This window comes from Dendronephthya gigantea, unplaced genomic scaffold, assembly GCF_004324835.1.
Source record: "Dendronephthya gigantea isolate DGI-Jeju-01 unplaced genomic scaffold, DenGig_1.0 000016F, whole genome shotgun sequence".
NCBI lineage: Eukaryota > Metazoa > Cnidaria > Anthozoa > Malacalcyonacea > Nephtheidae > Dendronephthya > Dendronephthya gigantea.
The window spans coordinates 2,748,759-2,772,752 of NW_021163026.1; the positions used below are offsets into that span (position 1 = coordinate 2,748,759).

Below are 23,994 nucleotides of genomic sequence, written 5' to 3' on the forward strand. Positions count from 1 at the left end.
TAAGTCATGTGAGTCTTTAAATGAAAGTTCGATATTTTTGTGTTTTTTTTTGCAATAAAAATGACATTTCAAAGATTTTGTCAGAGATAAATATGTACCGTTGAAAACATGGAGGCAATGCTGCAAAATAGGTGATTATACCTTTCGGGTTTTTTTTGTTTAATGCTTATCTTTTAAATCAAATTTAGTCGTATTTACTATTTATATCATAATATTTGAAGTATGTGAATACACGTATATATAAAACTATATACAATTTACCAATCTACCTTTAAAATCGAGTGTTAGTATCAAAGCTTCATATCCTTGCCGTGTGCAGAGGATTCTCTCTTTCAATGCTTGTTGGCTCATCTGTGTACCAAACCAGCCTTGGATCAGAATTCACCCTACCTAGCTTGCATTTATATCAAGTATCCGATGACCTATATTTCCTATTTTTTGGTAGATTCGAAGGATCAATTTTCTTTGTCTATGATCGTCATTTCCTGCAGAAAGAAGAGGACCTCCTGGAGGATGCGATCATTTATTTTTATCCACATTCTGTATGTTATATTTTTTTCACAAGAGCCAGCCTTGGGCATGGTTAACTCAGTTCAGCCCCAATTCATTTGAATACAGAATGATTAGCAGCAACGATAACCTAGACTACCTCTTGCTTGGCTCCATTCGGAGCACTCCAGGCCTATAGGTATTTGCCCCCGCTACCCCCCCTTGCACTTCCCAGACTTGTTTCAATCTCTGTAATAGACTGATGCCAGATTGATCCACCATAATTATATCAGGTTTTTACAAAGAAACTAGGTTCAGCACCCTAGGGAAAAACATTGATTATAACTGGGCATTGCCGTGAACTTCATTGTGTGATCATACCCCAATACAATTGTCTTTTGTGTTTTAGATGCCAATAGACAACCAGTGTAGATTATGTGGTCAGCTAATGGGTCTCGTTCAGTTCACTGATTCAGTGTTCGGTTCATGCCCAGCGTTATTTCGGTTCGACAATGAAAAAATTGCAGTCAAACATGTTGGAAAATATTCATTAGTAAGAATTATATTTATTGTATCAATTGATCAAAATTAATTACAAATCCAGGTACAGAATAATCAAGTATGAAAAATTGTATCACATTTTTCTAGGCATTGGCAGGGAATTCATTTGAACCAGATTCAGCTTTACTAGCCACGGTTGATAGATTATATTTCCTCTTTGCATTCTATCATGGATCTATTAACCAAGTGGAATTGGTAAATATTACTGCTTCAATATTGATAGTGTGCCTCAATGATTTGTCTTGGTGTGTGTCTTAATTTTGCTTATCTTTGCTGCCTAGGAATGTGACAATGACAGGGAAAAATTCATCCCAGAAATTCATGTGATTTGGGAACAATATTTAGCATTTATCCGCAATTATGGTGACAATCTTCCTTCAGTATTCAATCCTATTTCATACCTACCTTTGAAGAACGTAAGGAAATGTGAAAAAAGTTTTTTTATGAATTCATGGTATAAAACTATCTCAATATCTTCTTTCCAGGATTTGAATTTTTACTTTTTAAAAGCATCACACATCTTGGAATCTTGTCAGCGTCGACCACAGATTATTGCTGGAGCGATACTTTATAATAGATTGTATGTGATCTGATGTGACTTTTTTGTAATTGCCACAGATTAACTTTGTAATTTCCTGTATTTAAATTTCTAACCAATATATATTTTAGTATTCTGTGCAGTCATTTAACAGACCCAATAACAAGATGTCTCTTATTACTAAAACCAAATCAGGAACATGTAAGTTGACAAATGGTTATTCTTGCTCTGAATAATTTCAACTCATTTATTTTTATTTGTTTTTTCAGCATCCAGCGATGCCAATTGAAACAGGTGGGTATTTCATCCAAACTATTTTTTAAAGAACAATGATCGTTTATTGATTATGATTGATTATATTGATTTGATTTCTTGCTAGTAGATAGATTTTTTGAAATAGAATTTGTAAACCCAGTCACTCAACTCTGTCAATATAACATCTAAAATGGGTTGGAATTGTTCTCTAATTTTGTATACCCAGGTTACCAACTACCATTTGGTGTTCGGCTGTTCAATGTGTATTTGACAAGAAATGACTTGACAGAAATTCTGGTAAACAATGAAAACTCTCCTTATCAATCTCCATCTGAAGAACCATTTTGTTGTTGCTGCAGTGAAAACAAAACACCGAGGAGTAGAACTCCCAGAATGCATATCAGGAAAGTTGGTTCAACCACACCTCAACCTAAAGTTGAGTTAACCCAGAGTGAGAAAGATCCGCTGCATTCATCAGATAATTCCAGTTCAAAGCTTTGTAAAGCGATGTTGGAAGATTTATTATTGAAAGGTTTTAGATGTTGCAAGTGTATTGAAGAAACTGATGGAGAATTGGAAGAAGGGAGTTCGTTTGGTGATGAAAGTGTTTCTGAATGCAAGGAAAACAAGAGGAGTCAAGAAAATGCGTTGATACCTTCCACAGAAGATAGGAATTGTAACAATATAGAAGAGGCAATAGAAGAGTGTTCTAGGAACTCTGCTGATTCTAGCCAACCTCAGCTTTCTCAGAATTCTGTTGTGGAAGCTGAAAGTGGTATCGAGGTTACAGGGAGTGATTTTCACAGCAGCGCTGCAACAAATCTTGATCAACCGTCTGCTAGTTTCTCTTACGTGAAATATCAAGAGAAAAGTCGGAATTTTAGCGGATGTTGTGAAACAGAAGAAACAGATAAGATTGCAAGTCACTTGGAGGGCAAACACGATATCAGGGGAGAGCAAAATGACCTGGAATATGCTGACAAGGAACCAACGAAACATTCGTCGAATAATGAGTTGATTAATCGCGATTATGATATTGTTAATTTACCCCAAAACGAGCAGAAAGATGAGGATAATACCTCGTATGACTCGGACCATGTTACTGCGGGAGAAGAGGGAAGGGAATGTTTTGGTAAAGCGCATGCTAACGCAGATGATGTTAATTCAACTGTTTCAGAGGATGAGGAAGCAGAACGTATGAAATATGATCAGTTGAGCAAAGCTTGCAATACTGGAAAAGAAAACGACCTCATGGAACGGAGGAAATTGTCCAACAATGTTGATTCTTCATTGAAGAACCATGTTTTAAGTGAAGAGCAAGATGGTGTTATAAACAAACAATCAACAGACTGTATGCCTCGCGAGGTTACTAATCAAAGATTAAATGCTTTGACGCTTGAGGAACCATATCAGTTATCATCATCCGAAGATAGTTATAGAACGCCAGATGAAATATTGGATACAGAGGAACCTCTTGATGGATTGGATGGGATGTATGATACAGAGGAGGAGCTTTGCGAAGGACAGTGGATGAACAATGAGGATATAGACGCTCTTCTTGATGAAGACGAGGAGGGTCTGGTACATGTTTGTAAACTTGGGATGAATAGGGACATTGAGTGTCAGGGTGTTGATAAAAGGCAAGATGAAGAATATAGCAACAAGTGTCAGCAGAATGAATGTCATGGACAGTGTTGTGAGGTAAGACACACTCCATCATTATCTCTCGCGTCAAACACATTAATTTTGAATCTTTTTTAAAGGTTGATGGATTGATTCACGCTAATCTGTTTGTTCAAGCACATTCAGAAATAGTTCTAATTCTTCTCGCAAAATGTGACCTTTATCAGAATGAAGACACCGTGAAATCTTTGGTGAGTGTGAAAGAGTGTTTCACTCCATAAGATTCTACCAATACAAGATCTCCAGAAAGAACAAATTCGAATCGATAGAGTAACACAAGGTTGATAAATGACGATAATTAGTGGGAAGATTAGTTTAGAGCTGTTAGAATTATCCATTGTGTAAAGTTTGCTTTGCATTTCCTCGTATATTACCTGATAAATCCAGGCAAATGCGATATAAAGTTAACTGATATTCCTTAATACGTGTTTAGTGGAGTTCATCTCTATCACAGCTCGGTGAACTCGACATTTTGATGAAGAATTCGGCAAAACATATTTATCAGGTTGGTAAATGTTTGCAAATCCTCAGTTTCATCTTCCATCAAAATTCGCTAACTTTTGTGTTTTGCTCTCATCAGGATGCCCAAGTGCCGTTCAATTTATTAATTTACGATAATTTTGAGAAAACCATGTCAGGTATTGTAATTTTTGTTGAAATACACGACCTAAATTCAATGTTGGAAATTTTCCCTCCGGCGTCGTTTAACAAAGACGTTTATCAACAGATGAGGTTTCTATCACGGCTGATGTTCTACAAAGTGACCGGGTTAAGATATAGACACTTGAGTAAAGTCATTTACATTCATATTTGATAATTTTTGTTTTTAGGTAATCTACGAGAGCCCGTCTTTGCACCAGATCATGTGTTTTGCGAAGCAGCTAAAACTTTGCACAACCATTTCAAGAATGCTCCGCAGCTGGGAGACGTTACTTTGAGGTAAGAGAACGTTACTCTGCTTTGTGAAAGACCTTTCGACAAATGTTTTAGAACAATCCAATCTGAATCATAATTATCCATTTTCAGGAATTTCCTTTGTGGCATTTACGGTGAGCGAACACTTTCACGAGAAACCTATTTTCAAGAATCTGTAAATAACTCTTCGTCAAATTGGGCACCGAATATTACTGGATATTTGGCTGAAAAAATGAGAGAATATATTGTGAAGGATGGTTTGCCGTTTGTTTAGTAGATGAGGAGATTTATCGGGACACAGATCACCGCTTTAAAAAATGGCGGTCAATTTCTTATGGGTAATAATTACGTTCCGCGCTGGTAAAAGTGTGATATTTAATGTATATTATCAGTTTCATAAATGATAAAGTAAAATTCCTAAATATAAGAAAAGATTGTGTATTTTGTAGGGTTTTTTCTTTCCCTGATAACTGTGAGTGTTGATCTAAAGTTTGTTATGTTTAGCCTGGAATCCAGGTAATCAAGTTAATCCAATTAATCAAGTAAATCCTGGTAATCAAAGGAATGGCTGCGAATCCTGGTCCGCGAGGTCACAAAAATAACTTGATTACATGGATTTACTTGATTACTAGGATTTACCAGATTACTAGGGCTTTCCATAATACTGAGATTGTAAGATTAGTATAATAGTTTTAGATCTACATTGATGATGCATTGTAAGGTTACGAACCTTGATACTGCGTCACATGATGTCAGCGATCTCTGCGCTAAGACAAGAGAGGAGCCTGGGTCGAGCGACCAGCCCAGCTTCGTTTTCTAAATTCGGAAAAAATATTGACATTGAAAATATAATATTTTGAATGAATTGTATGTTGAAAATACTCGCTTCGGTTAATGTCTCCAAGCTTTGCTCACGGTAACAAGAAAGGTAAGTGAGAACGGTTTGTTTGAATTGTATTTAAAGCGCCATCAGCCTACTGAGAGAGAATAAACAGCCGTATTCCTGAAGTGCCATATTTTGGGAATACACAACCTTGTTTTATCACAAATTCGCTTCGAAATTCGCACTCAAAGACGAGTTGTTTAGTAACTGAGATGAAACTAAACATTCAAATAACTTTAAGTGCGAATTTCTGGCGATTTTTACTCTTAAAATTCCCTTTTAACTGTATAAAGTTTCTCAAAGGAAGTAAATTTTTATTGACATATTTATGTAGTCATTTCAAGCTTCGTAGAGGTCTGTTGCGTGGTTAATATTACCCTAGTTTAAAGCGTAAATACTTCAGTTTTTACTTAAAGATTTAGTTAATTAAAAAGACAGCTAGAAGCAAGTGAAAGTAGAATTCTCTATGACCGTTCATGATGTTTTAGACGAACAAAGCGACCTGTTTTTTAGAACCAGCTATTGTAGTGTGTTTCAAATGTATATTTTATAATCTTTTAAGCTTAAAACATGTTTTCCTTCGTGGCCTGACCTCTGTGACTCTCTCTCTCTCTCTATGTTAACAGATAATTACTGTTCATAATATATTGTGTGTACTTCATCTCCCAAAACTGTGTTTTAACAGTTCATCATCGTATTTACTTATCAATAATGATTTGAAAATTTTACAAAGAAAATTTGTTCATGCTAGTTTTTTGACATCTGCAATCGCATAGTCACGTTGTTTTTGTCCAAAGACAGCTTTTACAGACATTGTTTATTGTTCAGTTATGAGATAATAATTGGTCTGGGTTATAAGATAAATTATTAACTTGATATGTCTATTAAAATGTGGGATGTTGGCCTGTATATATCTAAGGTGCATCATTTTACCATCCATCATTAATTGTCATTGAGAAATATACAAAGTACCTATGAGATTCACAATCTTTGATCATACAATAATTCCTTATAAATATTTCAAAATGTTGTATAATTTCCCAGAAACATTTTTTATATTGCAGTGTAATTTAGGTCTGGTATTATTTAGCCAAATAAGCCCTTCTAAATATGAGTAATGATTATTTTAGTTCTGATATGTTTCACAAATTTGTCTTGCATTAAAAAGCTATATTTAAAAGGTGTCTGGCTAATATTTACTAGTAATTTGAGTCAATATTCATAAGCCTAAGGATATTCTGGAAACATTTAAATTCTTCAAAGAGAATGGCTTACCTTTAATAGACTTGGTGCTGTGTAGTTATATAATGTTAGAGTTTGCCCATTCTGTCTAAAATTCCTTATTGTAAATTTGTGTCTATGAAACACTGTAAGAATTTAGAAATACTTTAGCCATCTAATCCTTTGAGTGTTTCTAATTTTAAATTTCTCCTTAGTTTATACACAAAACAGACAAACTCGCATTTTGAAGTGAATCATCTATATAAAATGGAATGTACCTGCTATCTTATTGTTATCATCATAGATCTATGTTAGATATAAAAATTAACTTGTGCTTTTTAAGGAAGTTATCTCAATATAAAAAGTCAAGACACTTATTTATCTCTCATTTTTATTTTAACACCTTTTCACAAGTTCCTCTTATATTTTACTCAAGTTCCTCTGAAGCATTTTGTTAATCCTACAATTGCATAGTAAACTATGGCAATTTAAATTCTTGTCATATTTTAGCTTGTTAAGAATTTTCATAATAATTACAATTAATATACACAATACCAGTGTGTGATCATCCATGCATTTTAAGTGGCTACTTAGTGTTTTTTTCTTACTCTTTTCAATATAATTTCCTTGTTTCTTTTCAATATAATAAAATGATATAAGCAAATGAAACTTCCTGTTGGTTATGTTGTTTTTGGATTGTAAGTTTAGTGAACCATTTTACAAAATTTGTGTCCTACGTGACAAATCACTGTTCAATGTCTCATTGTCTTTGTCTGTGTTTTGTCAGGGATTGTGCACATATCAAATATAGTCAAAACTGAACATCATTTTTCAAGAAAATATTCTAAGGAAATATACTCTTGATTTAGACACCATTTTATCATCAAGCATTCATTTTCTGTATTGATACTTCTCTTAATATGTGAGGCTAGGTACATAAAATATTTACACTGCAAGAGTTTAGTGAAACGAAAAGATAAATTTCAAAACAGCAACAATGACATCAAGTATATATATATAGATCAGTATATATATATATATACTCCAGTTGTCTGTTTTTACTAGTTCTGTTACATTACAAAGCAGTCAGAGAGGCATTTATCCAACAGTAGCCCATTTGAGTCACTGCTATTAGGTATACTTGGGTTGATAATTAATAATGTGATGAAAAAATTACAGTTTGTAGTAGCTTCCTGGCAGTGTCAGCCTGATGTGGCTATGCCCTCTGGTAAAGTTGGATTTCATAAGAATCCTGATTGCGCTGGGTTATTCACCGACCATGATCCTGAGAAACAATTTAAAGACTTGAAAGAAATTGGACATGGAAGTTTTGGAGCTGTTTATTATGTGAGTTTGATGTGATTTAGTCCCATCCCATATGTAACCAAACTAGAAATTAATGTCAGTAATAAATGATGAAGCTAATGGATCTTAACACATCAGTCATCAGAGTAAACTCACATAAAATTGTTTTATTTTCACAGGCAAAACATGTCAAGACCGGGGAGGTGGTGGCCATCAAAAAGATGTCATTCTGTGGCAAACAAAGTGCAGAAAAGTGGGCAGATATTGTTAGAGAAGTGAAGTTTTTGAAGCAATGTAAACATGAGAATACAATCAGTTACAAAAGCTGTTATCTTAAAGAGCACACAGCATGGGTAAGTTACTTATTAACTGCCAGTATCACTCCTGTAGTATTAGACATTGTAAATTACTAAATTAGGACACATCTGGGTGCATTGCAAGCTAACAAATTGAAACCTGGATTCATCATATTGGTCAATATATAATTAGGTGGGGGGCACTGTACCACTTCAGCAGCCACTGCACCACTTGGTTACTCTGATGCGTAGCCATACCCATGACCAGCAAAGCATGCTTTTTCACCATGAATATTTTTATGTACCATGTCAAAGTAATTTCATCCATTTTTACAGCTTGTCATGGAGTATTGTGTTGGGTCCTGTTCCGATGTTTTGGAAGGTAATTTCTCTTCATTTTCTTCGCAACTTCATTAGATGACAAAATAAATGAATATTTTTTCCTCTCACAACAGTCCACAAGAAACCTCTTGCAGAGAATGAGATTGCAGCTGTTTGCAAGGGAGCTCTGAATGTATGTGAAGTTTCTTATAAAATACACGTCCTATGTTAAGACTTTTCATGAAGTTCTGATTTGAATGATTACTTTTCTTACTAGGGATTATCATATTTACATTCCAATGATAAAATTCATCGTGACGTCAAAGGTAAGTCGATATTTTTATTATTCACTGTGAAGTTGTGATCGCCGCAGAATATTACATCTCATTCATCTTTTCTTAGCTGGTAATGTTCTACTCACAGAAGATGGTGTTGTAAAGTTAGGTTAGAAACATTCTTTTTTATAATATAAAGCTATAAAATTAATGATATTTCCAAAATTAAATGTTTTCAATTGTATTTTGCAGCTGATTTTGGCTCAGCATCCATTATTTCGCCTGCAAACTCTTTTGTTGGAACACCATACTGGTATGTGATATCCCTTCCTAGGATCCACTATTCCTGTGCCTAAACAATGGGGATAAGGCAGGGGCAGTGAACTATAGGACAGGGGTCATTGCAGGGGTAGATTCAATGGGGATGTGGTATGGAGGAGAGGGGGGCACACACCTAAAAGCATAACCTCATTAGCCTGTAGAGGATACAGAAGTGATGTAAATGTGGCGATCATGGGAAATTAGTTCTTATTTGTTTTACTTTTTGATATCCTGACTGCCTGCCTGCACTGGCTAAAGTTTGGATGATATGTTTGCCCACATAACATTTTATTTCAATTACTTTAGGATGGCTCCTGAAGTCATTCTGGCCATGGATGAAGGCCAGTATGATGGAAAGGTAGGATATCATTTAGAACTGTGTGTTAAAACAATGCTCTCTAGCTCTCTGTCTACTATAATTCGGACATCTGCATGTGGTAAAATATTTTTATTGTGACCATTTAGGTTGATATTTGGTCGTTGGGAATTACGTGTATTGAATTAGGTAAGTCCTAACTCATGATTGGTTGATTTGTCTGAGATATTTCATTTCATTGGTTCATCTTATCCCAAAGGACTTGTGATTGGCTAATCTGTTAAAGTTAATGCATTTGATGACATCATTTTGCTATCATTCGTAGCCGAACGTAAACCTCCGTTATTCAATATGAATGCAATGAGTGCGCTATATCACATCGCTCAGAATGATCCTCCGGCCCTCACGACGGACGGTTGGTAAGTAAAAACTGTTCCCGTAGTGCTCTGCCATCGTGACACCCAGCTGATGGTATTTTGTCGTCTTCTACCTACCAGGTCTGGGAGTTTCAAAGAGTTTATCAGTAAATGTCTGGAAAAAAATGTTCCTGACAGGCCAAACAGCCAGGAACTTGCGTCTGTAAGTAAAAAGATATTCTAATCATAAAGACAGAGTTACAGAGTGATAAATCCTTAGAGGAATGCACATTGAAGCAACCTTGAATAATCCAGGATTCTTCATGATTCCTCCACGGCGGTCAGTGGTAAAGGTTTGTGCTGTGTGAATTCAGGACTGAGTAATGATTTTTAATTGTTTTAGCACGAGTTCTTGAATAGAAGCCAACAAAAAAATATTTTAAAAGAACTGGTTCAAAGAACGAAGAGCCAAGTCCGTGCTTTAGATAATATGAATTATAAAAGAGTGAAAAAAATATTTATGAATGAAGGAAATTCAGGTCTTGAGGCTTCCAGTTCTTTTGATGATGACGCCAGTTCACAGGTACCTTAGATACTTCATGTTTCATTATTTCATCACCATACGTTTTGGTAGTTTTATTGTCATGCATCTTATCTCTGGTTCCATCTTTAAAAGAAGAATATCGTTAAATGGTTTAGTTTGTCTTTAAAAGAACTTAACTTCAGCTATTAAACGCTATATCTCTGTGAAAAATCCGTATTATGAAATGATCTTCCCTTAAATCAACCTTCTTATCGTCATCTGTATTAAAAAGGTGATCATTGCACCAGAGATAACAAATGAAATATTTAATATTACCTTATCTAGATGTCATCTTTCTCCAGCACAATGTCCTCGGTACAACTAAATGATGATACGAGTATTAAATCTGATAAAACAACTAAATATAACGGCGATTCTGAACATTCAGAGGTGCTTATTTACTTAAATATTAAGGAATATCTATTAAACAATAATAAGAAATACAAGTAGTTTAATTGGTTTTAAATAGTTTCATTATTGCTAAATTATGTCGCTCGTTGTTTGTCTAAAATATAATTATTAACTTATAAGCTAAAGATTCAGTCATTTGTGGCATTTGACATCAATATATGTTTACGTTATTGGGGGACGTTCAAGACACTGGGGGACGTTGATGATGCTGGGGAATGTTAGTGATACTGGGGGACATTGATGACCTTTTCTCCTTCATTCATAGGTTGAAGTGACGAACAGGAAGACAGCGAGTGTTCAAAGTCATAACAGTTCGATATCTAGTAACCACAACAGCAGCACTGAGAGCTTACCTGGTGCTACAGCTGAGGCCAAGACTGACAAAGCAACAGAAAAGAATCATGATCAAGGCAAAGACGATGATGTCATTAGTCTCTTTACCCCGAAAAAGGTAAAAGTATGTAAAAGTCTTGAATGAATCTGTCTCAGGTAGATCAATACAAAAGGCAGTTAAATTTTTTTATGATTTTGTTTTTCTTGGGTGTGGAAGGCTGGTTGTGTTTTGTTTGGACCTTTAACCAGAAACATCTTCATTCAATACATCACATTGATTCATATTTTTCCGTAATACATGATCACAACAGCATCCATCATCATCATTCATCATCATGCGGAATGCTTGAACATGTTTTCTTGTTTAGGATGGAGAAGAAGATGAAAGATTTGCGACAATACGACCAATCAACGCTATTCTCAGACAGAGGGAACAACACCAGTCAAACGATGACTTCAGAGAACAGATGAATGTTTATAAACAAATGCGTCAGCAGCATCAGAAACAACTTTTACAACTAGAAAATAAACTGAAAAATGAAATGAACGAACATAAAAAGCAACTTGATCGTGAATACGAACAACAAGTTCATCAATTTGAAAGAGAAATGGAGAAACTGAAGGGCAAACACAAAACTGATTTTGATCAAAAGGTTTGTTAAGTAATCAATGTTTGTACGTACTCTAGGGTAAGCGTGGGACTTGTGTTGATAACTTGATAGTTGACCCTAGTAGGATTTTCCTACGGATAGAAATCCTGCGATAAAATGGTCGTGGTGAAAGAATATGAATTGCTTGTCCAGAGTTATATGATGCACATGTACCTCCTGCTGAATATTTGTTTCTTTTGAAGCTTCGTCAGTTCTCAACGGATGAAAGAAAACTAACGAAACAGATCAAAGAACAGCAGGATAACGAGATGAAGGTTTGCACGACAAGACAGAAGACAGCTTACAAGAATAATAAAACAAGATTGAAAAAGGTAAGAACACTGTATGATTACCATGCATTATCCTTCAAGCTTTCATCTTCTGTATATTCAACCACCATGTGATAGAGGCTTGCTTACACCAAGGTGAAGGACTTGAATTTATTTCTTTGATGAATAATTTCAGGAAGTACGTGAAGGCAAACTAGACATGTCTAAATATCGGGATGAGAAAGGCAAAGTTGCCGCAGATCAACAACATTTTACGCAGACAAAACTCAAGGAACATAAAGATTTCCTGGAGTCAGAAATCAGGAAGTTTCGGCGACAGCAAATTTTACATCGACACGAACTTGAGGGAAAATTACTTCGCGAGGTTGGTGAGAATACACTTAATGATGCAAATGGTTTAGAGTTTAGGGGATTAGGACAAGGATTAGATAAGAGTTGGATTAGATTAGAGTTGAGTTGGATTAGATTAGAGTTTAAGTGATTACAAATTTTCTTTTTCAGGAAATGGATAAACTAGGAAGTCAGAAGGATCAAGCTCACTCGATGTTAGTTCGTCATCATGAATGTACCCAGGAGATGGAATTTAGACATTTGGATATGATTCAGAAGATGAGACTGGACCATCAGAAAACTCAGCAGTCAACAGAATGGAGCAATCAAATGGAATACAACAAACGGGCAGAGTTGGATCTGAAACGACGGCATTTAATGGAACAGAAACAACAGCCAAAGACTCTAAAGGTTTGCAATGGCGTCGAAGACGATCGTGTGTTGATATTCTGGATTTCTGGATTTTAATTTCGGTTTATTATTTCATTCAGGCGCAAGAACTAAAAATCAAGAAACAGTTTCATGACACAGTGAAGATCCAATATCGACAATACAAAGCATATCAGAAACAAGTTCTGCAAACAGCGCCGAAGGAGAACCACAAAGAATTAATTGAATCTTTCAAGGAGGATAGAAATCGTAAAATGGCAGATCTTAAATTACAATATGATCAGAGCATTTACGACATGTTGCAACGTCAGTCAGTAAGTTACCTTGCTCATCTTTGCTTTCAACCATTTTCAATGAAAATAATATAATATATGTTCTTCAGTTAAGACTTGATGAAGAACAGTTGAAAGAACAGGAAAGTCTACGATCAAAACTTCAAAAAGAGCAAGATTTACTGAGCGCTTATCAAGCAAAACAAGCGGAACAATTGATGCGTCAACACGAAAGAGAGTTACGAGAACTACAGGACAGGGTCTCAGTTAGGAGAGCTGTTCTTGAACAAAAGGTAGGTATGAGCTAGGTTTTCTATTCCTACGATGAATCTCTTTAGCAGCCTCTAAAGTTGATTTCATGATCTTTAGATGGATGAAGAAACTAAAAATTTACGGAACCTGCGAAAGGAACGGGAACGAGAGCTGAATAATCGCCACGTGAGAGAACTTGAAGAATTTGATGTTGTTGAAGATGGTATGTCAGGCCCGTGGAAACATCGCTCTTCAAATCAGCGGTCCGCCAACACACAAGAGACGAACAATGGGACTGCTGCCTCCATCAATGGCCGTAAGTCTACAGCGTCATCACCCCCCGGAGCTACAGCGAGGTGATTGTACTTGATGTAGATGCAATTATTGGATCGTGTTGTATATAGTTGGAATTATCAATGAGTCAGCTAGGAAAATTCGATAAAGAATAACACAATAATCAAAAGATGCTCTTTGGATCTTTGTATTTTACTGGTGAACAAATTATAACAAAAATCCACATTACAAAGATAATGGCATGGTCACTTAGGTTCATGTCCAGGCTCTTTCCTCTAAAGTAAAAGATCTTTAATGTAAAAATCATCATTTCTCAACTATAGAAGTGCTATTTTTTCTTAACTATAAGATAATTACTAATATATATATTATTATATATATATATATCCATAACTATGAGTTGTATTTTTACTCAGAGACCTTTTTAAATAGAAAGTTTAAAATTATGTTGTGGTCTTTCAATATGTGTGATGATTGTTTTGCAGGAAATATTTCCACTAATAGGTTGATGCCGATCAATGAGACAATATAGACTATAGAGACAGTTTTGTAAGTACCTCTTAAGTCTAGCAACGGGGGATCTAAGACAAAGAAGTATGTGCGAAATCATTTATGTTAAAAATTTTCTCTGACGAATAACGAGTTTGTAGCTATCACAAATTATCTTTATTTCTCGACCTTATTAACTTTTTTTCTATCATTTAAATCTTCGCCCCGGAAATATAATCGTAGAAACGACAAATCGTGTTCATACTTCATAACAGACGAGTGTGAATTATAATAATGCTATTATTATGCAAATGATTGTTTTTTAGGGTATATTGCTTACTGCTCAGCAAGATCTCTGCTTCGGAGTCCAGAGCTTATAGTGACGATGATGACGATGTCTTGCATAATAAAATAGCTGTCATTTCCGCTCTTCATTATTTGTTGTTCATACCTCTAAGTGTTGCATTTGATATTACGAAATACTCGGTAGAGAACCCGAAGACCATAATTTACTGGTAAGCTTCACTATAGACAAGTCTGTGACATTAAAATAGAGATACTAACGTTGATTGATGTTTGGCATTTATTCAATGTGTCTCAATTACACTGGTATTCATCGCGATGTTGTCCAACCATTCTAGATTCAAGATGAATTAGATTGAACTGCGAGACAATATCATCGCCGCATCTTAGAGACATGAGTGATCAAATTTTAAAAGATATCAAAGTTATTGGTGTTGAGAAGCCACAAAAAGGGAAATTTCGAGAACATTTTGTAAGTTATATATCATTGATTCAATATATAACAATATTTCGACTGTGTCCGTATATATCTTCTACAGGAATATGGTCATGTTTTAATATATTGCCTCAAGTAATTGCCAAGTATATTTCTATATATTGCAGGAATATGTGATCAAAGTAACCTATGAAAATGGTTATGAACATCTTATCTTCAGACGTTATTCCATGCTGTTTCATTTTCACGTAAGTATATACTAGGAAATAACTGAGATTTATTAAAACACGTTGAATACCTCAAATATCTCGTTCAATTAATTAAAATTAATACGAATGGAAAACAAGGGAATGTACTGTATTATCCCTGCTGGGATTTGCGTGAAAGACGAGTATATCAGAGCATATGATCAGAGTGAAGTATCAAATTGATATGTTGTTTCATGCCTGTATTTATTTATACAATTATCACTAATACTTTCGGAATTAAGGTCTAATGCATTGTGTTAAAGCAAGCTTGCAAAACACTGTCAGCAACCTTATTATCACTGCCCTAAACGAGTTACCTTAACTAATTAGGCTGTTGCGTGCGTTCATAGCCCAATCTTGGCTCGATTGTGTCACAAAAATTTCCCTTGCAATCCACCATAATGACTTTTTAATACCCAGAGGGAAGTTTGTAACATGATCGGTCAGCTTATTTTATTAATTCTCTTTATTGACTCAGACACGAAGCATATTCTAAACCTTCACAATCTATCAGCGATAAGATGATAATCCCTTCTATTGACATCTCTAAGATTATGAAATTTAATGTAGTTTGTATACAGCACCGCTAAGCACCGCTAGTTTACACAAGAATTATGATTTGAGATACACGATTTTTGCCCGAATTATTGTAAAAAGTATTTTAATAATTAGTTGCCCTGCTTATACAAGCTGTCGTGTCATCAAACGTACGTCGAAACTGTGAAGATTGTTTCATATTTTGTATGTTCTTTCGACTTAAAAAGCAGCGTTAATCATTGTTGAATCTTTTCCATTTGTAGTCCGTTTTGAAGGAAGTGGTAAAGGAGTGCTACAGCAGTGTAATCATACTTCCTGAACTGCCTGGTAAGGACGAAATATATTGTTTATATAATCTTATTTCCAGTTATGGAAACTTGCGGTTAGGAAAATATTAAATATTTTCAACAGATATTTCATCCTCACGCTTGATTTATCAACTTCCGGTTCGAAACTATCGCAGAATTAAATGCGCATTGCATGGAATGAAAAGCAACGTGACTTCTAAAAAAAAGCCGATACAATTTAATTCCAAAGGCAGAGAAAAACGTCGCTTCATCGTGCTGGACTTCGCTGCTCCAAAAGTTGATGTAATTGTTGCTGGTCTAATTTACATCAATGTTTATGTTTTCCTCTTCAAACAAGGAAGTTTGGCTATACCTTCGGACATCGCCGCCATGCAAAATACCGAAATGAATTGCAAACAATTCTTTCAAGTTCTTTGTTGTAGCAAAGGTTGAATATTCATGTCACTTTGGTCTTGTGATATCGTATAATATCTCACGAATAGATCCGCCTACCCGTCTCACACGTCACACCCTAAACCCACGTCAGAAGATTGTCATGGCAACACATTGACCACATTCTCTTCTTCCCCGTAAATTGTTTGTTTTTTGTAATCGTTACCATTGTTCCTGTTTAAAACATCACCACATAAACAAAGAAATCTTTCACGAATAACTTGAATAATTCACATTCGTCGTAGCCACTTAAACGTTTTGCCAAATCATGTGTTTTTGTCAAAACAATTTTATTCAACACAGTCAAAGAATCTTTTTTAAAATCCTATTTACCCGAAAGTATATTCTTGAAAATTTTTTTTGTATTTTAGTTGCAAGATTTCAACATGTTGGCCGCAAGTTTTTTGGTCTTAATATGAACAAAGAATTGAAGCAAATGACGGAGTTTTGTCAGGTGAGTGCGCATGTCACGCCCTTGTCACATGACGTTATAGCAAGTTTCGTCAAGCAAATGATAAAAATTGAAATGAAGAAATCGTCGTCCATTTTGACGAGTTTTGTAATATTGTTCACATTCTGTTGTCTTTGTTTGTAGAAAATTATAGTTCTGCCGAGGGTTCTTTCTGAAAAAGAAATAATTTTGAAATTTTTTGCTCAACTTGGTACAGATGTTGCTCACGCCGAAGCGTATCAAGAGGAGTAAGTTATCAAATGACGTATTTTGAAATTTTGAAGGTTTAATATAATATGGTGCTATCCGTCCTACCTTACCAGGAATGCTTGCTCATGGTGTTTCCAAAAAAAACTTTTTCCAGTCTCGTTTGATTCTGCCAGTCCAGTAACTAATATTGAAGTCAGGAGACATTGAATAGTTCCTCTGACAGACTTTCCTTACATTAACTTTGCAGTTCTCAAAAAAGTGACAATACAAAAGATCCTATTGAAAGAGTTTCGTGTAAGTCGTTCAACCAGAGGCAAATTTATATTTTCTTTTTCCTCCTGTTTGATTGTATTCCTCTTGTCTTTCAGCTAACAACATTTCCGACAATGCAGAAATGAGCAATGAAATTGATCAATATGTATCCATCGCGGCATTTGATGCTGGTGGAACAGGAGAACTCTCAGTTGTCGAGGGAGAGATTGTTACCGTTATTGAAAAGAATACGTCTGGTAAAACATCATGATTTAAACAATTAGACAACGAACTAAAGATTTAGCCTCTAATATCCATTTTACATCACAGGATGGTGGCTTGTCTCCAACCAACAAGGGAAGAGTGGTTTCACTCCAGCTACTTTCCTGCAGCCAGTTGAAGCAATGACCAACACAAGAGAAGAATGGCAAGATGTCGCTGGTCCTGATAGTATGTAAACCTTCAATTTTCCATATCTCACTTAGCAAACTTTTAAGGCCTGTTTACCTGCGATCCACGTGCGACTTTCTTCTTTTGGTGGATATGAATGAGTGGATAAGTTACTGAGTTCAGATAACGCCACACATAGACATCCCAGCATTGATAACTATGAACTTGTTCACATCTATTAAAAGAGGAAAATCGCACCGAAAGAAGCACCACGTGTAAAGAGTATATTCAATTAATCTTTATACCTCGACCAACAAAGAAGAGATTCTAAGGAATATTATCAAACCTAAAATCCGTGATTCTCCATTCAGATATTTATACTGCGGTCAAAGACTATGTAGCACAGTGTCCTGATGAAATGAGTTTTAAGTGCGGAGAGGAAGTGGAAGTCCTGGCAATGAGTAATTTCGGCTGGTGGCAAGTCAGGTACGTCCAAATATTTCTTGGATCGTGAATTTCTTCAACAGACAATTCATGGTCATCCTTGGCATCTCAGCTTCTGAGAGATACGAAAATTGTGTTCAATGATTTGCCGCTGGGGAGGGGAGGGGAGGGGAGGGAGCGTATCTTCATTACGGTTTACTGTGTGATTTGACATGATCTATAACTTCAAACTAAGTTCTCTCAATTTTTCTCGTATTTCAGGTCATTATACAGCGATAAAATTGGTCTTTGTCCCGCGTCAAGCTTGACCATAAAGAAAGCATCAGTTTATTACGAAGTATGATATCTGTCGTTCTTTAAAAAAGACGATCTGGAATCTCAATACAATTTTTTTTGTCATTGTCAACAATTTCAGGATCCGATGAACGAGTATCGTAAATCCATTATTCAATTTTCTAAGAAATATTCAGGAAGGGAAAGAGAGGCGCCCCCGAGAACGTAAGATTTCTTGTAATTTTCTAATCTTTTCATGGATTTTTGTAAACTTGCTAATGAAAGAACGTCTTTGAATGTTGCAGAAGTTCACAGAAGAGTTGCGACAGCGAATCCAGTGCTGACGGTAAGATGGCTTTGAGGTTGTTTATTTAACAGCATTTGAGCTATATATTGCATGGAACAATGAAAATTTCAAATTTGGAAGATTTATTGAAATATAATCTTGTCGATGTTTTCCAGGTTGTGGAAATATTCGCCAACCAGAGCGATTCAGCCCCCCGGATAGGTAAGATGTCACAGCCTCCGAGAGACTCAAAAATCTCGTATATCAAATGTAACAACAAGAACTTTTCTTGTCTTTGAACAGTTCTGTGGAATATACCAAAGTTATTCCAAAACATCTGAGGTGAGAATCACTTGAGACCTTTCAACTTCATTATAAGATATCTCGAAATATTGCTCACATGCAGCTTGTCTGTCGTTCTTTTTGCAGAAATGATGAGTCAAATAATAACACAACCGAGAAGGTATTTGTTTTAATAAATTATAAACAATTTCTTTGAAAGATCCAGATATCCTGATCGTGAATTCATTGATTGTAGATAAATTACGTCAATGTTCCTGTGATTAAGAATGGAACACCTCATTATCACGAAGGTCGGGACTCAGAGGTACGTCCTCTTCTTCTTCTCAACTAGTCAGTCACAAAACACGACAGTTCATGGTAGAACATTCCCCACACTTCACCACCATCTTTTTCAGGTAGTATAGATACAAACAAAGAAGGTTCACTGTTGAGTATTTCTGCACTAAAACACCCATATTTTCACCAATATTAGGCAATAAACGTTCACGTGATGAGAAAAGACTATCAGAAAAACGGTTTTATCCTTCGTGAAGGAGACATGGTTCAAGTCATCAAGGTCATGCCAGATGGTTGCTTTTGGAAAGTTGCGACAATGAACCCGCCATATGAAGAAGGATTAGTCCCCTCAGACCTGCTCTGCCCTGAACTGCCTCATCAGATAGACGATACTAATACAACAAGCAGAGTAACGAGGATTGAGGAATGTTCAAATAAAAATAACTTGGAACCTTTGAAAGTTTTGCCCAGATTCACTACGCCTCCGTCAATGAGAAGACCAATACCGGCTCCCAGGAGCAATGCTCCAAAGTCTCCTACAGGTAAATTCTGATAAAAATTGTATATAACTCACGGAAGTTTGAATTTATCGGTCGATTCTCCGTTCCCTGCGTTGCATTGCCTTGTCAGGCTTCTTATTTTGCGCGCAAGTAAAGACTGATCGGAGAATGACCCTATTAATCCTTATGTGTACCTACTGTGTTCCATATTGCAGCACCGCGACACAGTAGTTCAGTTGTAGCCCTGATTGATTATAATCCTGGCCAGACTGATTTGCTGGCATTTCAAAAAGGCGACGTTGGACGTCTTATAAAGAAAGCAGGAACTGGATGGTGGTTTATCGAACTCAAGGGAATAGAGGGATGGGTTCCTGTTGTTTACTGGGGGGACCTGAAGGTGAGTGAAAGTATATTTCAAAGCGCAGATGATCTTTAATCATCATTGTGGTTTTTTGTTTCTAAATGTTTATTTTTTCATGAAACAGGAAGCACGCAATGGCAAAATTCCCGAGCTATCTTTACAAGGTAATAAAAAACCTTTTGCCGTCAAAGTTAAAGATGTGTTTTATGTTAACGAGAGATTTTTTCTTTTCTAGGTTTTGGTAATCAGTGGTTTGTTGGTAAAATGTCCAGAGACCAATGTGAAGACATGTTTGGAAAGGTAATTGAACTATCCTAAGGTGGCAGTAAAACTACTGTCTTATCAAACACCTTTAGGCCGTGTATTCTAAACCTCAACGAATCAAACTCTTATTTCTTCCCTTTAATTGCAACATCATTGTCTTTTTTTTAGCACGGAAAACATTTGGACTTTATCGTGAGAGAGAGTGTGCAAAGGGTAGGCGTATTTTTTTGTAAGTTTCCATGTCATTCATTAATGGACGTTCTCTAAACTTGGTTGTTTTTTCTTTAGGTTGGATCTTATGCTCTTTCTATCAAGTTCAATGAAAAGTAATATGTTCTGTGCTAATATGTTTGTTATAAAGCTTGTGTCTTTGACAATAGTACGAGATTGAGAAATTGGACGGTGATCTATATTAGAACTGTTTATACAGAAGAAGAAAAAATATATCGCATTGCTAAATGTTTTCAACAGACCTCGTCTTTTCTGATGTCCATTCTCTCCTTTATTTCAGTATAGTTTTACCAGTAAATCAGATGTTTATTATTTGTTGTGTTTTCGTTTTAGAATTCACCATTTTCCGATCGAGAAATCTTCATCAGGGAAACTCCAGATTGGAAAACTAAGTTTTGATCAACTTTCAGAGATCATCTCTCACTATAGAGTACATCCGTTGTTCTACACCGACAACAGACAACCAGTATCCGTTGGCAAACCTCTATCAAGGTAGAAAACACTCAAGTCCGCGGGGGATTGGCAACCAGCGCTATAAGTTCATATGAATTAAATACTCTGTTGGAAGTTATATTTTTTACTAACCATTACCATGGCATATTCCTGATACAGTAAAACTGACCTTAGACATGTCTGCATGACAAGAACTGACCCATGCATCCATACTGGAAGAAAGTGAATCTCATCACTGGACTCTTAAAACTTTTACGTGTACATAATATATGAGATAATTCTTACACAAGTTTTTTAAAATGTTGTCCTTTGCTCACCGGGCTAAATGTTCGGGGGATGGGCAAATTGAAATGATAATTTTGGTTGGACAGGTGAGACGATACTTTAGGAAGAAAAAAGTGGCCTCGGGCCAAGCAAGATTATCATTTCAATTTGACTTGGCTATTTCACAACACATCTTGCCCTAGTGATGACGGTAATGAGTTCTCAAGTGGTAAATCGATAATTTAAATCCCAGAAATATTTTTATTGTGTTCTAAACCTAATGGTGATCACAATCGTCTTCCTGGTCATTCATCCTTCGACACCCCCACCTAAATTTTTTTGTCCCCACGGCCCACATACCATAACCACACTTCAACACCTGTACATTTTTCAAGTAAGGCTACTTTTACAGAATTAAACCTGCAGATCTTTGCAATCGTTGCACCAAAGGTTTTTACGAGTGATAGCGTTAACGCCCGTTTACACTGTGTGAGCAAACCCCGCGTGATTTGACGTATGTAAATTAGCCAACCTATGACCACAGACGGTTATATGAAACTGGACACATACTTCTTAGTTGTTACACAACGTATCGAATCTTGATTTTGATCTCTTTTGAAGATGTCAACCAGGCGAGCATTGCATTTTGTCTTTAAAATCGGCAATCGCAAAGCTAATGCTAGGTTTTATAGAGACCTGCTTGGTTTAAAGGTAGAAAACATATTCATATCATCATATGTATAGTTGTATACTTGTTGCACGCGAGATTCAAACTAATTTGTAACAATCAATGTGTGATGTATCTATCTTATTTGACAGGTTTTGCGACATGAGGAGTTTGAAGAAGGTTGCAAAGCTTCATGTAATGGGTATATATAAATATCAGATAGAGATATGGTTTAATTCCATCATTTAGGGGTGGCAGCCTAAGAGGGCAGGGTGAGGGTGGTCTTAGCCCTCCAAAGTGCATGCTACATTATTTCATGTTATTTAGACCATATGATGGCAAGTGGAGCAAAACAATGGCAGGGTTTGGAGCTGAAGACAACCATTTTGTTGTTGAGTTAACATATAATTATGGCATTAAAAAATACGAGTTGGGCAATGATTTCCAGGTAGTGAATAAGTTCCATTCATGCATTATCATTCTCAAATATTGGATCCATCGAATAGCCATTGAATGGGGTTGTGATCTAAATCTAAACATGCATATAGGGTCTGACAGTTTTCTCAAGTGATGCTGTAAAGAGATTCAAGAATGATGCAAATTCGCCATTAGATGACATGGGTAATGGAACATACAAAACTCATTCACCAGATGGATATACATTTTACCTTGTTGATGAAAATAAAAAACAAGGTAAGACTACTTATGATGACTTATATTGGAGTAACTTGTATGCGTAACCACCTGATTTTACTTTAATTTTAGATCCTGTTGATAAAATTTCGTTGGGTGTATCAAATCTTGAAACATCAATGAAATACTGGCATGAGTTATTGGGAATGAAATTGTATAAACAGCAAAGTGACCGAGTATTACTTGGGTATGGTGATGACCAGTGTAAGTTAGAGTTAGTTAGCCTTGCAGGGCAAGTTGTGGATCATGCAACAGGGTTTGGTAGGATCGCATTCAGTTGCCCACGTGATGAACTACCTGAAATTCAGGCAAAGGTTAAAGAGGCAGGTCACGTCATCATCACCCCCCTGGTACGTCTGGATACTCCTGGCAAAGCAGCTGTTGAGGTCATCATTTTAGCTGATGTGGTGCGTCTTTAATAATTTTCATATATATGGAGATATAGAGTACACACAGCAGCTTCTTGACAAAAGTTATCTATTAAAATTATTATTAACAAATGATCTTATCACATTTATATACATGCATATAAATGAACCAAAAGAAACATTTAAATTTTTTGTGTACATGATTGCCTAACAATCTACTTATAGCCTGAAATATTTTATTAGGATGGCCATGAAATATGTTTTGTTGGTGATGAGGCATTCCGGGATCTTTCACAGGTTGATCCTACAGCAAAAAATTTATTGGAAGAGGTAATCAAATTAAGCATAGGGAAGCCTCTGAATTTCTTCCTATTTTATTTTCCATTTCTTTGTATCATTTTAGGCAATGGATAGAGACAAAAGTGATGAATGGTTTGCAAAAAGAGAAACGAAATAGATTGAAAAATAAAATAATGGACTTTACCGCTTCTGTATTCCACAGATTAATCAAAATACTTTCAGTACCAGCCAGGAATCACTTTTCAATTTCATAATGCACTAATTCTTAAAGAACTAGACAAGAAAAAGGAATGGCTTTTTAGTTGTCATTAGGTTAGGCATGCATGTCAAAAATAAAGCTTTAGTGATAAGAAGCTTAGAAGTTTAAAGGCATTATAGGCGTTTCATACACGTGCTCTCCTACGCATGTGATGATATCACACTTCATAGGAAGTCATAAACTCTCTAGTTCTATGTACTAGTTCAAGGGTTGTCAATAGTTGACCATATTTGCCATTGACTTTATGTGTTGTATTTTAATGGTAGGAATGCTTATTAGCCAGTGCGATTCTCAGCTCGATTTTTGCGCAATGATTTTCCAAAATTTCGCAATTACATCATTTACATGCCTTGGTAATATCATTAATTAACCAGACTATCAGAGATCATTAATTTGAGTACATTATTAAATCATTTAGAAAGACGCTCATTATGAAGTGACGTCAGATTATATTGC

The 23,994-nt window shown here is 35.8% G+C and overlaps 4 protein-coding genes across 8 annotated transcripts; all 4 read left to right on the forward strand.

Annotated features, from left to right (window-relative positions):
* The first annotated feature begins 5 nt into the window (after nucleotides 1–5).
* Nucleotides 6–5,143, forward strand: LOC114520346. Of its 2 annotated transcripts, XM_028540594.1 has the most exons (14): nucleotides 9–131; nucleotides 446–542; nucleotides 899–1,042; nucleotides 1,138–1,245; nucleotides 1,332–1,466; nucleotides 1,536–1,630; nucleotides 1,720–1,789; nucleotides 1,858–1,882; nucleotides 2,070–3,544; nucleotides 3,607–3,717; nucleotides 3,960–4,031; nucleotides 4,107–4,164; nucleotides 4,357–4,465; nucleotides 4,553–5,143. In XM_028540594.1, the coding sequence occupies exons 1-14, from the start codon at nucleotides 109–111 to the stop codon at nucleotides 4,713–4,715; spliced, it is 2,685 nt and encodes an 894-aa protein (XP_028396395.1). In that variant the 5' UTR covers nucleotides 9–108; the 3' UTR covers nucleotides 4,716–5,143. The 2 variants fall into 2 exon arrangements, with proteins under 2 accessions (XP_028396394.1, XP_028396395.1); XM_028540593.1 differs by having other exon boundaries at nucleotides 6–131; nucleotides 1,332–1,630.
* A 122-nt stretch (nucleotides 5,144–5,265) lies between these two features.
* On the forward strand, nucleotides 5,266–13,986 carry LOC114520344 (serine/threonine-protein kinase TAO1-like). 3 transcript variants are annotated; one of them, XM_028540591.1, is made up of 22 exons: nucleotides 5,266–5,369; nucleotides 7,725–7,892; nucleotides 8,030–8,203; nucleotides 8,483–8,528; nucleotides 8,602–8,660; nucleotides 8,745–8,793; nucleotides 8,870–8,911; nucleotides 8,995–9,055; nucleotides 9,370–9,421; nucleotides 9,529–9,568; nucleotides 9,705–9,798; nucleotides 9,877–9,958; nucleotides 10,139–10,318; nucleotides 10,604–10,708; nucleotides 10,995–11,180; nucleotides 11,431–11,715; nucleotides 11,916–12,044; nucleotides 12,178–12,366; nucleotides 12,504–12,743; nucleotides 12,824–13,036; nucleotides 13,105–13,287; nucleotides 13,364–13,986. In XM_028540591.1, the coding sequence occupies exons 2-22, from the start codon at nucleotides 7,764–7,766 to the stop codon at nucleotides 13,604–13,606; spliced, it is 2,781 nt and encodes a 926-aa protein (XP_028396392.1). In that variant the 5' UTR covers nucleotides 5,266–5,369; nucleotides 7,725–7,763; the 3' UTR covers nucleotides 13,607–13,986. The 3 variants fall into 3 exon arrangements, with proteins under 3 accessions (XP_028396392.1, XP_028396391.1, XP_028396393.1); XM_028540590.1 differs by lacking the exon at nucleotides 5,266–5,369 and having other exon boundaries at nucleotides 7,579–7,892; XM_028540592.1 differs by lacking the exons at nucleotides 5,266–5,369; nucleotides 10,604–10,708 and having other exon boundaries at nucleotides 7,581–7,892.
* Nucleotides 13,987–14,395: 409 nt separating this feature from the next.
* LOC114520719 (SH3 and PX domain-containing protein 2B-like) lies at nucleotides 14,396–21,507 on the forward strand. The gene is made up of 24 exons (XM_028541043.1): nucleotides 14,396–14,544; nucleotides 14,671–14,804; nucleotides 14,936–15,016; nucleotides 15,817–15,880; nucleotides 16,665–16,747; nucleotides 16,889–16,992; nucleotides 17,202–17,248; nucleotides 17,323–17,463; nucleotides 17,537–17,656; nucleotides 17,968–18,082; nucleotides 18,302–18,377; nucleotides 18,456–18,538; nucleotides 18,619–18,659; nucleotides 18,776–18,821; nucleotides 18,903–18,941; nucleotides 19,029–19,062; nucleotides 19,138–19,206; nucleotides 19,375–19,720; nucleotides 19,894–20,075; nucleotides 20,164–20,203; nucleotides 20,275–20,339; nucleotides 20,472–20,516; nucleotides 20,592–20,629; nucleotides 20,868–21,507. The coding sequence occupies exons 2-24, from the start codon at nucleotides 14,727–14,729 to the stop codon at nucleotides 21,028–21,030; spliced, it is 2,100 nt and encodes a 699-aa protein (XP_028396844.1). The 5' UTR covers nucleotides 14,396–14,544; nucleotides 14,671–14,726; the 3' UTR covers nucleotides 21,031–21,507.
* Nucleotides 21,508–21,823: 316 nt separating this feature from the next.
* LOC114520583 (glyoxalase domain-containing protein 4-like) lies at nucleotides 21,824–23,959 on the forward strand. 2 transcript variants are annotated; one of them, XM_028540885.1, is made up of 7 exons: nucleotides 21,824–21,962; nucleotides 22,071–22,120; nucleotides 22,246–22,366; nucleotides 22,467–22,611; nucleotides 22,684–23,018; nucleotides 23,223–23,309; nucleotides 23,383–23,959. In XM_028540885.1, exons 1-7 carry the CDS (start codon nucleotides 21,873–21,875, stop codon nucleotides 23,434–23,436), a joined length of 882 nt encoding a protein of 293 aa, XP_028396686.1. In that variant the 5' UTR covers nucleotides 21,824–21,872; the 3' UTR covers nucleotides 23,437–23,959. The 2 variants fall into 2 exon arrangements, with proteins under 2 accessions (XP_028396686.1, XP_028396687.1); XM_028540886.1 differs by lacking the exon at nucleotides 21,824–21,962 and having other exon boundaries at nucleotides 22,079–22,113; nucleotides 23,383–23,958.
* The last annotated feature ends 35 nt before the right edge of the window (nucleotides 23,960–23,994 follow it).

What these genes read in the sequence shown, in the direction of transcription:
- LOC114520583 (XM_028540885.1), top strand. Translation starts at nt 21,873, where the DNA reads ATGTCAACCAGGCGAGCATTGCATTTTGTCTTTAAAATCGGCAATCGC. An exon ending in TGATGAAAATAAAAAACAAG is followed by an intron (nt 22,612 to 22,683) that starts GTAAGACTACTT and finishes CTTTAATTTTAG; the next exon opens with ATCCTGTTGATAAAATTTCG. An exon ending in TCATCATTTTAGCTGATGTG is followed by an intron (nt 23,019 to 23,222) that starts GTGCGTCTTTAA and finishes ATATTTTATTAG; the next exon opens with GATGGCCATGAAATATGTTT.
- LOC114520719 (XM_028541043.1), top strand. Translation starts at nt 14,727, where the DNA reads ATGAGTGATCAAATTTTAAAAGATATCAAAGTTATTGGTGTTGAGAAG. An exon ending in CGATTCAGCCCCCCGGATAG is followed by an intron (nt 18,822 to 18,902) that starts GTAAGATGTCAC and finishes GTCTTTGAACAG; the next exon opens with TTCTGTGGAATATACCAAAG. An exon ending in GTTATTCCAAAACATCTGAG is followed by an intron (nt 18,942 to 19,028) that starts GTGAGAATCACT and finishes TTCTTTTTGCAG; the next exon opens with AAATGATGAGTCAAATAATA.
- LOC114520344 (XM_028540590.1), top strand. Translation starts at nt 7,710, where the DNA reads ATGAAAAAATTACAGTTTGTAGTAGCTTCCTGGCAGTGTCAGCCTGAT. An exon ending in GTTTTGGAGCTGTTTATTAT is followed by an intron (nt 7,893 to 8,029) that starts GTGAGTTTGATG and finishes TTATTTTCACAG; the next exon opens with GCAAAACATGTCAAGACCGG. An exon ending in TTAAAGAGCACACAGCATGG is followed by an intron (nt 8,204 to 8,482) that starts GTAAGTTACTTA and finishes CCATTTTTACAG; the next exon opens with CTTGTCATGGAGTATTGTGT.
- LOC114520346 (XM_028540593.1), top strand. Translation starts at nt 109, where the DNA reads ATGGAGGCAATGCTGCAAAATAG. An exon ending in GCGATACTTTATAATAGATT is followed by an intron (nt 1,631 to 1,719) that starts GTATGTGATCTG and finishes TATATATTTTAG; the next exon opens with TATTCTGTGCAGTCATTTAA. An exon ending in CGGCAAAACATATTTATCAG is followed by an intron (nt 4,032 to 4,106) that starts GTTGGTAAATGT and finishes TGCTCTCATCAG; the next exon opens with GATGCCCAAGTGCCGTTCAA.